Source organism: Giraffa tippelskirchi, chromosome 3 (assembly GCF_054371585.1).
Source record: "Giraffa tippelskirchi isolate mGirTip1 chromosome 3, T2T-mGirTip1v1.2.pri, whole genome shotgun sequence".
Classification (NCBI taxonomy): Eukaryota; Metazoa; Chordata; class Mammalia; order Artiodactyla; family Giraffidae; genus Giraffa; species Giraffa tippelskirchi.
In genome coordinates this window covers 21,708,990-21,722,982 of record NC_137277.1, presented here as the reverse complement: position 1 = coordinate 21,722,982, position 13,993 = coordinate 21,708,990, and the positions used below count along the sequence as shown (strand labels likewise).

The 13,993-nt window shown below is 38.2% G+C and overlaps 1 protein-coding gene and 1 long non-coding RNA gene across 3 annotated transcripts; one reads left to right on the top strand and one right to left on the bottom strand.

Moving 5' to 3' along the window:
- The first annotated feature begins 188 nt into the window (after positions 1-188).
- LOC145542697 (uncharacterized) lies at positions 189-11,790 on the top strand. The gene is made up of 3 exons (XR_014080074.1): positions 189-230; positions 2,838-2,931; positions 9,701-11,790. It is a non-coding gene; the product is annotated as an uncharacterized LOC145542697 (long non-coding RNA).
- Positions 3,482-13,094, bottom strand: KRT222 (keratin 222). Of its 2 annotated transcripts, none has more exons than XM_081582111.1 (6): positions 12,929-13,094; positions 9,749-9,877; positions 8,801-9,021; positions 6,298-6,374; positions 5,949-6,084; positions 3,482-5,532 (listed from the first exon to the last, which is right to left on the bottom strand). In XM_081582111.1, exons 1-6 carry the CDS (start codon positions 13,022-13,024, stop codon positions 5,304-5,306), a joined length of 888 nt encoding a protein of 295 aa, XP_081438237.1. In that variant the 5' UTR covers positions 13,025-13,094; the 3' UTR covers positions 3,482-5,303. The 2 variants fall into 2 exon arrangements, with proteins under 2 accessions (XP_081438237.1, XP_081438238.1); XM_081582112.1 differs by having other exon boundaries at positions 12,847-13,060.
- Positions 13,095-13,993: the final 899 nt, after the last annotated feature.

The window sequence follows — 13,993 nt, the reverse complement described above, 5'->3', positions numbered from 1 at the left end:
GTCCCGAGCTTCCGCGCTCGCACTTTCAACACTCTTCTTAATTCCTCTCCAGGCCCCAACCGACTCTCTTCAGAAAAATAAACGTTCTAGTGGGGACGCGGTGGTGTTTAGTACAGTCAAGGATTTTTTTCAGGCTCCATACGTTCCTCAAAACTCCCCGAATGTCAGTACTTTGCCAGCCGGGCGCCGATTCGTCACTCCGGAGAGGGAGGAGGTGGCCCGACCGCGGGGTAGGCCTGACCGCGCGGCCCCCAAGGAGCCGGAGCGGGGACGGGTGACGCGGCGGGAGGCGCGAGGCTGAGCCGAGGGGAGGTGGGAGCGCGGCCTCAGCTTCCCCGCGCGGGGCCGGAAGGCGGCGGGAAGCGCGCCCAGTCGCGAGTCCAGGAACCACTGTGGCCGCGCGGCCCGCGCACCACCCCGGCCGGACTCAGGCCACGCACGCCCCCCGTCCCTGCCCCCGAGAGTTTCTGTTTTTTTTTCCTTCCGGTCTTTTTCTTTCCTCTTTCTCTGGGAGCTGGAGGGTATATACTTCAGCAAGCCGAGGATGGAGGGGTGGAGAGCCGGGTTTACCGAGCTTCCGTCCTCCTGCGCGCCTCCCAGGGCTTCCTGCCTTAACCGCGGGCAAGAGCTTTGGCGAAAGCAGCACAGATCTTTCCAGTTGTTCCCAAGCGCAAGTCTGGTGTAATTATCATAGGTTTCTGAGCCAAGGCCCGGAGCTGTAAATCTCCTTGCGCCAGGTTGTGTGTCCCTGCAGCGCCGGGCAAGGGGTCTGTGTCCCAAAGCGCCTTGGCTCATTCGGTTGCCTCTGCCAGGAACGACAGTCCTTCACTTTTGGGCTTAAACTCATCTGTCCTTCCGGATCCAGCTCGAATTCTGTCTCTGATGCCCTCCGGGAACTCCCCGCCTCACGCGCCCCCCAACCCCCCGAATTTCTTCTTCTGAACGCCCAAGAGGCTTTGATAACTATTATGGCCTTTACCTAATACATAGTATCAGATAGTGTTTGTCATTGTCAATACTCTATGAGAGCCTTGAAAGCAAAAGTTCAGCCGTCTGCATTGGTCGTCTTCCTATAGCCAGTGCCCAGTAAGGCCTTGAACCATTGTTAGACACTCGGTAAATGTATATTGAGGCAGTCTACGGTCTAGTCCAGGACTCTTTTCACTAAATCATGACTACGTTGATGTACTAGATAGCAGCCTCTCCTTGGATATATAAACACTTGACCGATGTGGGCCACTGCAGAGGGGGAAGGATCTGAAATTACTTGAAAATAGTGTTGACATTTAGAATGATTGGATTCTTCAGCTACCCTTAGCCACCGTCTTGGGTGTGCCAGCAGGGACTAGGGCATCTCCAGAAGTATGCAAAACCAGGGACAAGTGACCCTCTGTCCAGTTCTTCCACCTCCAATATTTTCATGTTCATGATTAGAGATTAGTGAAACTAAAGAGCATATTAAAGGGAAAAGAGGTCCTCAAAGCATAATGGGCAGCCTGAGTGGGGCTTGAGATACTGTACCTGAAATTGCTTTTTTAAAATATAAAAGCATCAGATACATGGATTAATATAAGATACACGAAGGCTTCAGCAGGGAATCCCAGTACCTTCTTCCACTGGCTTTTATGGTGGAGGATTGGGCAAGTGCCATGCTGGGGCAGGTGCTTGGTTATGTCATCTCTAGGCAGTCTTCTGCAGAAAAAGTGCTGGGTGTTAGCAACAAAGCATACTGTAGTGGGAAAGGGAGGACTCAAAAATAGTAGGAAAGGAAAGGAGTGGTGACATTGATACACTTTCTCATCTCCTGATCTTTACTCAAATGTCACCTCAGTATGTTTTTCCTGATCTATATAAAACTGTAACTCATTCCCCAACCTCCTCTCTATTCATGGTTTTTTTCCTATAGTATGTATTACCACCTAACATACTCTATTTGTTATATTTTTATGTTGTTATCTTTTTCTTCCCATCAAGAATGAAAGCTCCTTGGGCCGGGGGATTCAACATCAGGAACAATGCCCATTCTCGTGCCCATATCTGTGGAGTGAATAAATGATCAGCTATCTCATCTTCTTCCCTTTAGTTCTTTCTCTGCTCTGAAGATGTGCAAAATTAAGAAATGAAGAATATAGGCAAAATATAATAGAGAAAGTCCTAGAGATTAAGACTGAAGAGTGAAATATCCAACAGGATGGACTCTGCTTACACTGAGTTGCTGTTGATTTTTTTCCCCAAGCAGACATTAGGACATATGATCTTGCATGGGCAGGGATATTTATGGGGACTGCAGGACAGGTTATTTTGAATGGCGATTATTCCTGGAAGATGCAGGATGAACAGTTAATATGACTGCTCATACTACATGTAAAGATATTGGGAACCCTCACAGGCACCTAATGGTAACCCCCAGAGACAGGACCAAGCAGTTTAGTTTTCTTTCTGGCAGCAAGGTCCAGGAACTTTGCCTGCATTGCTCTTTGACACTACTCATACTTCCTTGAGGTTCTTCTTTCTCCCCAAATTAGTAAGTGATTAAGCTGGGATTGAAGTCTCTTTGATTTCTTTCCCTCGTGCTGTGGGAAGATGCTGGGAAGGAAAAAACAGGGGTAGAACGAGAACCATGACTGGGAAGGAAGAAAGAGGAGAACAGTTCAATTGCTATTACTAGAAGTCATTGTGAAATATTGAAGACCAGTAGATTTCCAGGTCTGAGTGATTCACCATGTTTTGTAGACTTTGACAAAGAATGGTTTGCTTTTACAGTCTTCTGCCTTACCTTCAAAATATCTGGGGATTTGGGGCATGATGATCAAGTCCACCTTTCTCTTCATTTTCAGGTGTGAAAACAGAGACCTTGAGAATTTAAGTGACTCCTTCCTGGTTGCATGGGTCATGAGTGACAGTCCCAGGGCTGGGATCATGCAGTTGTTGGTAACTGGACTTATTATTTACTTTTTTTCCCCAAACTTTAAACTTTTGATTTTGTATTGGGTTGTAGCTAATTAACAATGTTGTGGTATTTTCGGGTGAACAGCAAAGGGACTCATAGTATTTACTTTTGTATTTTGTTATGGAAGCATGCATTTGAACCATTTCAGAGATACTGAAGAATGTTAACTTCTATTCATCCATCAAGTGAGGATGATACTGTTCATCTTGTAGGATTGCTGTGAGGATTAGAGATTGAGTTTGAGGATGCTGATTACAGGACCAGGAGCAGAGTGAGCCCTCTGCAAATGGTGGCTGCTGTTATTATACTTTTCCCAGGACTATGAGATTATTTTTATTTTTTAATTAGAATATATCATATATTAGAATATACCATTCTTAATTTTTCTGTTGTTAAATAAAGGTATAACAATTGTGCTTTTATGCACCTTGGTTGTGGTTTTCTCCATTCTGCAATGAAGCTAACAATATTGGAATAATTCTACTCAATACAATGTATCAAACTCAAATACAATACAGGTTTGCAAGTTCATGTTTCAGTTTTTTTTATTGTAGTGGTATCATTTATTTTGGTAAACTCATATCCCAATTTAAAATGCAAATACCGAAGCAAATAAAGCTGTTATAAATTCAGGTACTGTATTTTAAAATGTACATGTTATACATACAAGAGCTGCATAGTGGAATTACTATCATGAGCAGTTACATTCATGATGCCGGGTACTGTTTTTAACACTAGATGACACTAGATATATTCCTTTATTTATGATACTGTTGCTTAGTACAGTAACTTTTAGTACAATAGCTTTTATGATTGCATTTCCAAAGCTTTAATAAAGTTAGTAGCATTTAACTAATGTTGAATGAAAACACTTTGATGTACAGGATGTATTTTAGGTCAGATGCTTCTGCAAAAAGAAGTACTTCACATGCTGTTGTGTCCTTGACAAAACAAAATCATCCCTTTCACAAAATAGAATAAGCCAGGCTAAAATAAAGCTGAACTAACTGAAAGCATATTTAAATGTTATTCCCTGTATTATGTTAAAGATTATTTAACATAATTTTCTTCTGGTTAAAATTACTTTTTTTTTTTGGTTGAAAGAAAGAAGAGAGAGTTCCAAAGGCTGTATTAATATGCTAACAGCTGTAGCCCTTTAGATGATACTTTAGCTGGGAAAAAAATTATGGAGAGTTATACTCAATGTTTTTTCTGCTTAGAAAAAAATTGATAGCCTATAAAGTTCTAATGTTTTAAAACAAGTATTTATTATTTAAGGTCTTTACATATACCTGTATTAAACAAATTAAGCTATTTAAAAAACTTTGCAACAACACTTGACTTATTCACAAATATATTTTCTTTCCATATTTATTAGGGTTTGAACAACTTACAAACATAAATCCTGCAAATACTCTTTGCTTAGATAACAATACTGTTATCTTAATTTACATGAATGTTTGCAAGAAATATTTATAATACTTTATATAGTATCTTTATCTAATGCTCGCATCAGAGACTCAAATTAAAATCACATTTAACTTTATACAGATGGAAAAGTTGGAATGATGAGAGGTTGGATCCTGTTCCAGTAATTGTAGTAGCTAGCTTTCCTCTTTTGCTTGTGCAGCTGGCCCTCTGATTTTTGTGTGGGAGGATACAACATTTACAGTTCTTTGAGTAAAGTTACTCTTCAGGAAATCAGATAATGATGACAGAAAACTGTCAGATGAAGATTAATTTAATCATCAGATGAGCCTGGGGGTGTCTTCTATAGTTTGCTCAAAACATCTTGTAGAAAATAACTCTTATTTTCTACCTGCACAAATTATTATCTCAAAAGGAAAGAATTTGGTTAAGTGAATAGTGAGTCCTCTTTAAAGGTTTGTTTATAATTCTTTTCTTTTTTAAGTAGAAAAATCCTTTAGATGTAATCAGTCATGGAATAATGATGACTCAATATGTTTCTTAACATAATACAATCATATTTAAACAGACCCTTCCCTTTGCCTTAGAATGTTCAGCCATTGAGTGAAATTTTAAAGACTAAACTAAAACATCTTAATGCTTACAGTTTCTGACAAAAATTTTAAGGGAAAAAGAAGACTATTTGGATAATAAATAAAATAGAACCTGTGCTAAATTTCTGATTTTAAGCTCCCTTTGTCCAAAAAAATACACCTATAATTATATTCAGAGACATTTTGTCCCTCCCTCTTTTTTTTCTGATGAGTCATACATTGGTCATAACATACATACTTAATAACTTACATTTTGGAACAGAAGGTGGCCAGCAGGCTACCCTGGTCCATCCTAATGTCATTTTCACATCAAGGCAAATACTGTCTTTGGATTAATTAGTTGTTGATGGACGTTTGATAGAGGGGATACTGCATGATCTTCTCATGATAAGCCTGACTTCTATATCTGGTAGATTATCCTGCTTAGTCTGTGAACACCCTTCATCAGTCGCTGCTAAATGAAGATCAAATCGAAGAGAAACGGATTTTTTCCTTAATCGAGGGTTATCTTTAAAGAAGGAGCCTTCCCATTCTTTAATAACTTCATCCACTTTCTCTGTCCTGAAATGATAAAGTAAATCTTTCTATATGAAGACGTATGGCTATAGTAAAAAACATGTAATATGTATTGTATATGAAAATAAATCAAGAAATATATATAATTTATATTAGATTTTAAGTTACAATTTATAATTTACATTGTGACAGTTATACGTGTATTCTTTAAAAATCATATGAATAAAATTTCTAAGGGGTTCTATGTAATTTTCATGTTTTGGCTATATTTTTGGGGAAAATGGTGAATTAAGGATTGAGTACTTCATCTGAGTTTTTATATATTTATTCATGTCTGATGAAAAATCACAATATGTAAAATTATGTTTCGACACATTCAAAGATTACTGAGATTACTCAATTGAAGTTAATTTTTTTGTATGTGTTCATTATTATTTCTAAGTGAAAATTATTTTACTTACTGAATAGTGCCATGAGCTTCAGTGCTTTCTTTCACAATATTTCCATTTAATATCGCCTGTTTGGTCACTGTTTCCACTTTTTCATCCTCATACTTTTGTGGGACTTTTGTAGAAAAAGATATTTCATTTATAATGGCTGTGAAAATATTATTTATGAAATATTAAATTACAACATTCATAGTACTATTCAGTACTATTCAGAGTACTATTATATACTAAGTACTAGTCACAGTCAATGTGTATGTCAAACTTTATTCAAATATTGCTTGTTTTTGCTACTTTAGAATATTTATTTATAATCCCTATAAATGGCCCTTCACTTGTCAGGTTAGTTAAATCAGAAACTCACCTGAAGGTAAAACAAAACCAACTCTACCTGTGGTCGGTTTTTGTTCTTTTTTCCCACCTTGGATACTACCATAATATCTGAAATTGAAACAAAATTATATTATAGAAGTAACATTGTATTAGCATGTAATTGAAACAAATGCTCTCCAATAAGAGAATGGATAAATTGTAGCTTGGTCGGTAAAGAATCTGCCTGCAATGCAGGAGACCCGGGTTTGATCCTGGGTCGGGAAAATCTCCTGGAGAAGGAAATGGCAACCCACTCCAGTATTCTTGCCTGGAGAATCACATGGGCAGAGGAGCCCACCAGGCTACAGTCCATGGAGTCAGAAGAATCCGACATGATTTAGAGACTAAACCACCACCAATACAAAGGAAGTACTACCTAGCAGTGAAAATAAGTGAACTAAAGATACACTGTATCTGTAGGGAACAATCTCTCAAGTATAACCTTGAGTGGGGGGAAGAAAGATTGTAGCTAGCTAATTTTACAAAGATTAAAATATATGCAAAACAATTTCCCATTTTGCTTAGGGATATATGTAATGAAACTTATAAGCATCAGACCTGGGAGCCAGGTTAGACTGATGGAGGGGGATAAGATGGGTGGGGGTGTGGTTTAGGTGCTGGGGTGGGGATTAGGGGGACTTCAGTAACATTTTAAACGTTTCACCTCTTAAACATAGGAGTTCATTATATTTTTCTTGATAACTTTTGTAACTTTATCTTAAATAAATTTCAGTGAATGTCGCTCAGTCATGTCCGACTCTTTGTGACCCCATGGACTGTAGCTTGCCAGGCTCGTATGTCCATGGAATTCTCCAGGCCAGAATACTGGAGTGGGTAGCTGTTCGTTTCTTCAGAGGATCTTCTCAACCCAGGGATTGAACCAGGTCTCCCACATTGCAGATGGATTCTTTACCATCTGAGCCACCAGGGAAGCCCAAATACCTGTGTATCTTAAATATAGCATAATAAAACTTTAAAAATTGTATTAAAGGGATGTTAAAGACCACTTTATCAACATCTTGAATGATTAGGCATTAAACCAAATCTGCTGCTGCTGCTGCTAAGTCGCTTCAGTCGTGTCCGACTCTGTGCGACCCCATAGACGGCAGCCCACCAGGCTCCGCCGTCCCTGGGATTCTCCAGGCAAGAACACTGGAGTGGGTTGCCATTTCCTTCTCCAGTGCATGAAAGGGAAAAGTGAAAGTGAAGCCGCTCAGTTGTGTCCGACTCTTAGCGACCCTATGGACTGCAGCCTACCAGGCTCCTCCATCCATGGGATTTTCCAGGCAAGAGTACAACCATTTTATTTCATAATAAATGAATTATATGTATACAGCTATATCATTTATTTACATAGCACTGTTTTAAGCACTTTACAAACGTTAATTCATTTAATCCTCAGCAATTCTGAGGTAGGCATTTTATAGATGAGAAACTGAGGCAAAGAGAGATTCAATAATTTGCCCAGCATCACTTAGCTACTAAATGGTATTTTTAAATCAATTTATGTTTTTCAAAGATTTGGTAAATGTCAAGACTTAATATAGATGATAGTAGTTTCACCCAGTTTTATAGAAGACTCAGAATTCTGAAGCAAGCACAAATAAAGCTTTATTTTTCTGGGAATATGGAAAATTGTAGGTTGTGCTGTGCTCCAAGTCATATGACCTTACAAGTGACTGCAGATTATGAAACTGTGTGTGAATTATGAAGAATCCCTCTTTTGATCCCCTTTGTTGTCAGAGTATCTGGAAGTCTTTCAAACCATGTACTTAGAACAACATTGCTTTCCATGGGTGTAATATAATAATAATAGTAACAACACTATTACTAATAGTATTATTATTATTTTGGAGTTTGATGTGTGCCTGGAGTTGCCCCTTGTGGAAGGGGGAAAAGCAGAAATGTGTGAATTTTTCAAACTTTCTTCGTGGGTGGTTTATTGAAGGCACTAATTCTATAAGGGGTGAACGGCAGGGAAAGTGAGAATGTTAAGGAAGGTCTTCTTTGTAGTGAGGAGGATTGTTTCCATTTTGTTCCAGGCTTGCTTGTACTCTTTCTTGTATCTCAAGTCCCTGACTTTGCCTCGTCTAGTCATAATTTGCTGTGTGCTTAGTCTCAGCCATGTCTGACTCTTTGCGACCCCACAGACTATAACTTGCCAGGCTCCTCTGTCCATGGGATTTTTCAGGCAAGAATACTGGAGTGGTTTGCCATTTTCCTCTCCAGGGGACCTTCCCAACCCAGGGATCAAACCCATGTCTCCTGCATTGCAGACAGATTCTTTCCCTGGCTGAACCATCGAGAAAGTTCCTCATAATTTGAGGGGGCTGGAACTAGTTCTCCCACTTATTTTTTTGCAGTGCCTATTTTGTGGTAGGAACTCAGTGATGATGCCTTGGTAATGATAGGTTTTTAGATATAATTTTTCCGACTACATCAGTGACCTAAGTGGCTCTGTAATTCTGGTCATTCACTATATGGAAATTAGGTACCTGATTTCTTCCTTTTCCAGGAGGCGGCGATATGTTGCGATTTCCTGTTCCAGCCTCATCTTGGTGTTGAGGAGCATTTCATGCTCTCGAAGCTGCCTTTCAATGCCGCGCCTTACTTCCTGTAGCTCTTTTTCTAGTCCTTCAATCACTGCCTCTAGGTCTTGCAGCTGCATCTGGTAATGTTGCTCACTGGCATGTAGGGAGTTTTCAAGGCCCCTTTCCTGTTTTATACAGATCTTCATCAGTGAATCAGGGAAACAAACTGTCTCTGAGATCTGATTTGCAATATCTTCACTCAGTTGAGTTCTTTCTTTAAAAGGTTGCAATAATTGTACAGCACTTATGTAAGGGGTATTTCCTTACAGCTTTAGGTATGGCCCAACTTTTTAAAAGTTGTATTTTCTATCTACAGCTGGAGAGTTTTCTATTTCCAAGGAATCCTGTGATCATTCTTATGCCCCTTCTCCAAAGGAATCTGCAGTGTGATTAGTTTATTATCACCCTGATTTATTTGATTTCTTAAATATTGGAAAGTATAGAATATTGAATATTAAAACCAGAGCAGACTCCTTTTAAAAGGCATTTTGGGAAAGTGTTTCAATATTTTTCTATTAGAAGTCTTAGTAGCATGGATAAAAGAATCCTCCACTGTTACGACTTTGGATAATGACAAAAGCTCTTTTACCCCATTTTAACATTTAGAGAACCCCAGGGTTCTGGAGTAAGGATTATTTCATTATTAGAAGTGTGAACTAAACCTTCAGTGAACTGATGATAGACACTGCCATGATGGAGGCAGGACGCTAGTTGAACTAGGTCAAATGGATAGAATCCAGTGCCCTGATTTTTAGTGTTTCACTGTCCAGTAATGGATATTACTCCTTTCCCTCTCCTTATCAGATAACATCTGGGGACTCAATGGGTCAGCCGCCTTGAGGCCATTCTCACCACAGCATGAAGAGATTCAATTTCCACTTGCAGATGGTGCCACTGGCGTCGGGCTTCCTTGAGTTCTGCTTGAGCTGCCTTTAAAGCCTCTTCATCTTTGTCCATTTTTTTGCTTAGATCTTCTTCCAACTAGAAGAAAGCCAACAACAACAATAATAGCAACAACAACAACAAAAAGAGCACTCTTGAAAATGAGACCTTTAAAAGCATTTATAGACAAATAGTATAGGAATCAAATCTTTTCTCTTAAGTTACAGATGTATGTTAAATTACAGATGTATGTTCTGGTTGGTGCTCAGTCACTGATTAATTAAACACATGCGTGAGTTAATTGCACTCTTAGCCTTGGTTTTCTCAGATGTAAAATGAACCTTAAAAGTCCTTTCCTACCATGACAATCTATGAAATGCAGAAAAATACATTTTAATGAGAAGTAAGTTTGCAAGGCCTAAGTTTGAGACCTCTGATTCTTAACTTTCCATTATTTATGGCATCATTAAGGAAGAAAGATAGAAAATTAGCTACTACTTCCCCCCTCCCCCACTTTTTTCTTAGAAGCTGCTTTATGTATCAATTATTTCTGGGACTGGATATATGGACAGGAAATAAATACTACTAGAAAATATGTCATGAATAATTTAGAGAGTTAAGTTATCACAGGCATTAGAGATTCTAAAATAGACTTCTATATTAAAAGAATCCACTGTTGATTCACCTTTTTCAGAATGATCTTTTCAGAAGGCATGCTAACTTTGGATATCTAGGATGGTAGCAAAATGACTTCTTTAAAGACTGCTCTCTAAATGTCCTCATATTAAATAATGAGTGAATTAGTTTATATTCAACTTAAGTGTTCTTATGCTGATGCTGGGATTGAATGAAAGTATCTTTTGACAGAATTCTCAACATTTGGCCCCAGGAGCAGTAGGAGCAATGTATAGAATTGATTGTACTATTTTGAGGCAAAAATTAGAACTTTTAGATGTTCATATAAAAATGCATTTTAAAACACACAAAAAATTAATTTGGTAGTACAATAGATTTTTTAAGGAAAATATTGGATTAAATGAAAGTCAATAAAGTATAGTTCAAGGAATTAGATGACAAAATTCATCCGTTTCTCTTGGTTTGTTGTGTCACTTATTCTTAGTATTGGGTTGGCGAAACAAAGCAGCAACACATATTAGAGAAACCACGAAAGAGGAGGACAAGAATTTCAGAAATAGAAGAGCATAAAAATTCTGGTATCTACTGGATTTTGAGTGAGGAGCTGGCAGCTGGGCTTGTGTGGTAGCTAGACTCTGAAGATGGCTCTCAGTGATTCACTCCTCCCCAAATTGGTGTCCTTGTTTGGTCCTGTTCCACACTGAATCTGGGGTGACTTGTGTCTTGCCTTAGTCAGCAGAATATAGAAGATGTGCCAGTTGTAGGCCTAAGCCTTAGGAAGCCCTGACAACTTCCACTTCTGTGCTTTTGGGAGCCCTGGTAATCATTGGGAGCCTCAATGTATAAGAGGTCCAGATACCCTGTTGGAGAGACCGTGTAGAGGCCAGATGGAGAGAAACAGGCCCAGCTGTCTCAGCTGAGCCAGCCTTCCAGAAATGTCCTGCCAAGGTGCCAGATGCAGGAGTAAGCCACGTTGGCTGTCCCAACCTAGTTGTGCCCCAAGATGACTATGGTCCTGGCCAATGTCATGTGCGGTGGAAGAATCACCCCCACCGAATCCAGTTAACCCACAGCAGTATGAAAGACAATACAATTGTCTTTTTAATTGACCAAGTTCTAGAGTGGTTTGTTATATAGCTGTAAATAACTAAAATAGCTTACATTTATTTTGTAATAATTAAGTAATCATGCTTTCTGAAATTTATTCTAGTTGATTTTCTGGAATTCCTAAAGTAGCTTTATGTTAAAAGGAAACAAAACTTACTATAGTCTTGCTTTTTCATTTTAGTCTTTCAGCATTGTGACTTGTAAACTAAGTAACTTGTATTTCTATTATTGCAAAATAAAATGTTTATTTGGTTTATAATTTTCAGAAATTGTCATCTATTAATTGTTTTCTTCTCTTTGTAAAAGGTGAGTGAATTCTTGCAACACTTCAAATATCTCAGTGAATTTGCTTCATCTGAGATGTTGATCATTCTTTATGAAGACTGAAAATGTTACCTAGAGATTAAATTTATGATGTTACTAAAAATGAATTACTAATGTGATAACGTCCTATGATTTCCCAACAATATTTTTTTCTCTTTTAGTGATGTTCTTAAGTAAACTCTTTGCTGTGTTTGGGTGCTTGGAATAGAACTTGAACTCAGATATGATAGGGAAACTAAAAAAAAAAACCCTGAATTTCTGAAGCTTTAATAGATGTTTGTCCATTTGTTTAGAGATGAGACCTTAATTAATTTCTAAGGGTGATTGTCATTTTAAAACAAAGTATCTATGAAATGAGGATTTAGCCCTTATTTGATTTGGCTCTCTTTCTAAACAATACTTAAATATTACATGCTTAGTATTAGAGATAAACATTTCTCACCTTTTAGTACAAAAACAAAAAAATCTATAGTCAAAGTGGAAAGTCCTTATTGATTTGGAGAATATTGATTGTCCCAATTTATATCATTGTTTCTCAATACCATGTTCACATACTCACATGATTTCTGTTTGTAACAGTCTGGTATAAAATCAAACTCGTGAAAAAATGATAGAAACCTTTTAGAAATATTTTACTTAGTTTTATCTTGCAAAGTGTGCAAGATAATAAATTCACAATAAAGCTTGTCATTTTAAAGGTGGTATTTAAATTATTTCTCTAAGTAAATCTGTGATATCTTCCAAGGCTATCTGAAATGCTTCCTTCCTATAAGATGTCTAAAAGAGATTACTGTGTACCATTTTATTATATACTGATCCCATGTTTTGTTAATGACAGTAACCTCATGATTTATATAAAAATCAAATGCATCAATCAACATTCATTTAATGGTCATTTAACAGTAATAAACACAGCCTTTCCCCCTATAGTCCCTGTCACATTGCAGTAAAACCTAAATTCCTTCCCCAGTATATGCTGCATTGAAAAGGAAATACTGTACCTCAGAGAGGCCGGGACAGGAATTGGATAGACATGGATTGTCTCCTTATCCTGGAAGATGCCTGTCTGTATGAAATCATTACCTGGATCCTTGTTGAGAGCACGGTCTCTATCTGATTTCTGGTGAGGAGCTTTTCATAGTTTGCCCTGATCTCATTGAGTAGCTGGGACAGCTCCATTCTTTTCCCATCCTCCACCTTGGCTAACAGAACCTTATCGATAGGATGATTCTCTGCGGCAGAACCTGCTCTGTCTGCATCGCGAGCAGAGAGAGCGCCATGGAGCCTTAAAGATACAGAGCTCCTTTTTTTCAGAAGCCATGGAAACCCCTGGGTTTCTCATCAATTATGCAAATATTTGGTAAACCCTTTTCTCCTGTTATTGTTGATCTGGTAGAAGTGTCAGTCTCCTCATAAAGAAACCAAAAAATGAAGACAGTCTCAGTAGTCCTGGATTGGGTCTCTGTAAAACTGAGCACATTTGGCAGAGGGAAGTTAATTTAGCTTGTGGAAAGAAAATAACATAAAGAAAATTGTGTTTTGTTTTCCCAAAATAGTACTTGGAAATAAATCTGGACTTAAAACTTGGTAGCTAAGCTTTTCTTTTATGGCTTTCCTCACCATTTGGATTATTTAAACAGAAATGCTATGGGAGGGCATTAGAATATGTTGTAAACCTTGAATATTCTGACAGTTACTGGAAAAACTGACCATTATATTCAGCTGACAGCTGTCACAAGCTGCAGGATTGACTGATTGTATTTCTCTTAAATACATACTGCTCGACTTGTGGTGGACGCCTGGCCTGATGGCAGAATTTGATATATTGAGGTGAATTCCTGAAGGCATATTACAGATGGAGCTATGGCTGGAGGTAAGTGCTAATGGAGGATGAGAACTGACAGTTAACATTTCCAACATTTCAACAAGGTTGAAGAAATACAAGACAGCCCCTGTGCTGGGTGTATTCACTGAAATAACATGTATGGTTGGGTTACTCTTTCATGAGTAAACACAGAGTTGATGACAAATCCTATGTACTCATATAACATTTGTGCAGCTCATCTAACTTTATAAAGCACCTTTACATCTGTCATTCTATCTAACTGTTGCAATTCCTGTCATTTTGTGAACTGTAAAAATTTTAAG

Bases quoted from the DNA above. Each gene is read 5' to 3' on its own strand.
- KRT222 (XM_081582111.1), bottom strand. From the start codon at position 13,024: ATGGAGCTGTCCCAGCTACTCAATGAGATCAGGGCAAACTATGAAAAG. The intron at 6,085-6,297 runs GTGAGTTTCTGA...ATATTTTCACAG, and splicing joins TGGTTTTGTTTTACCTTCAG to CCATTATAAATGAAATATCT. The intron at 5,533-5,948 runs GTAAGTAAAATA...TTATCATTTCAG, and splicing joins GAAGCTCATGGCACTATTCA to GACAGAGAAAGTGGATGAAG.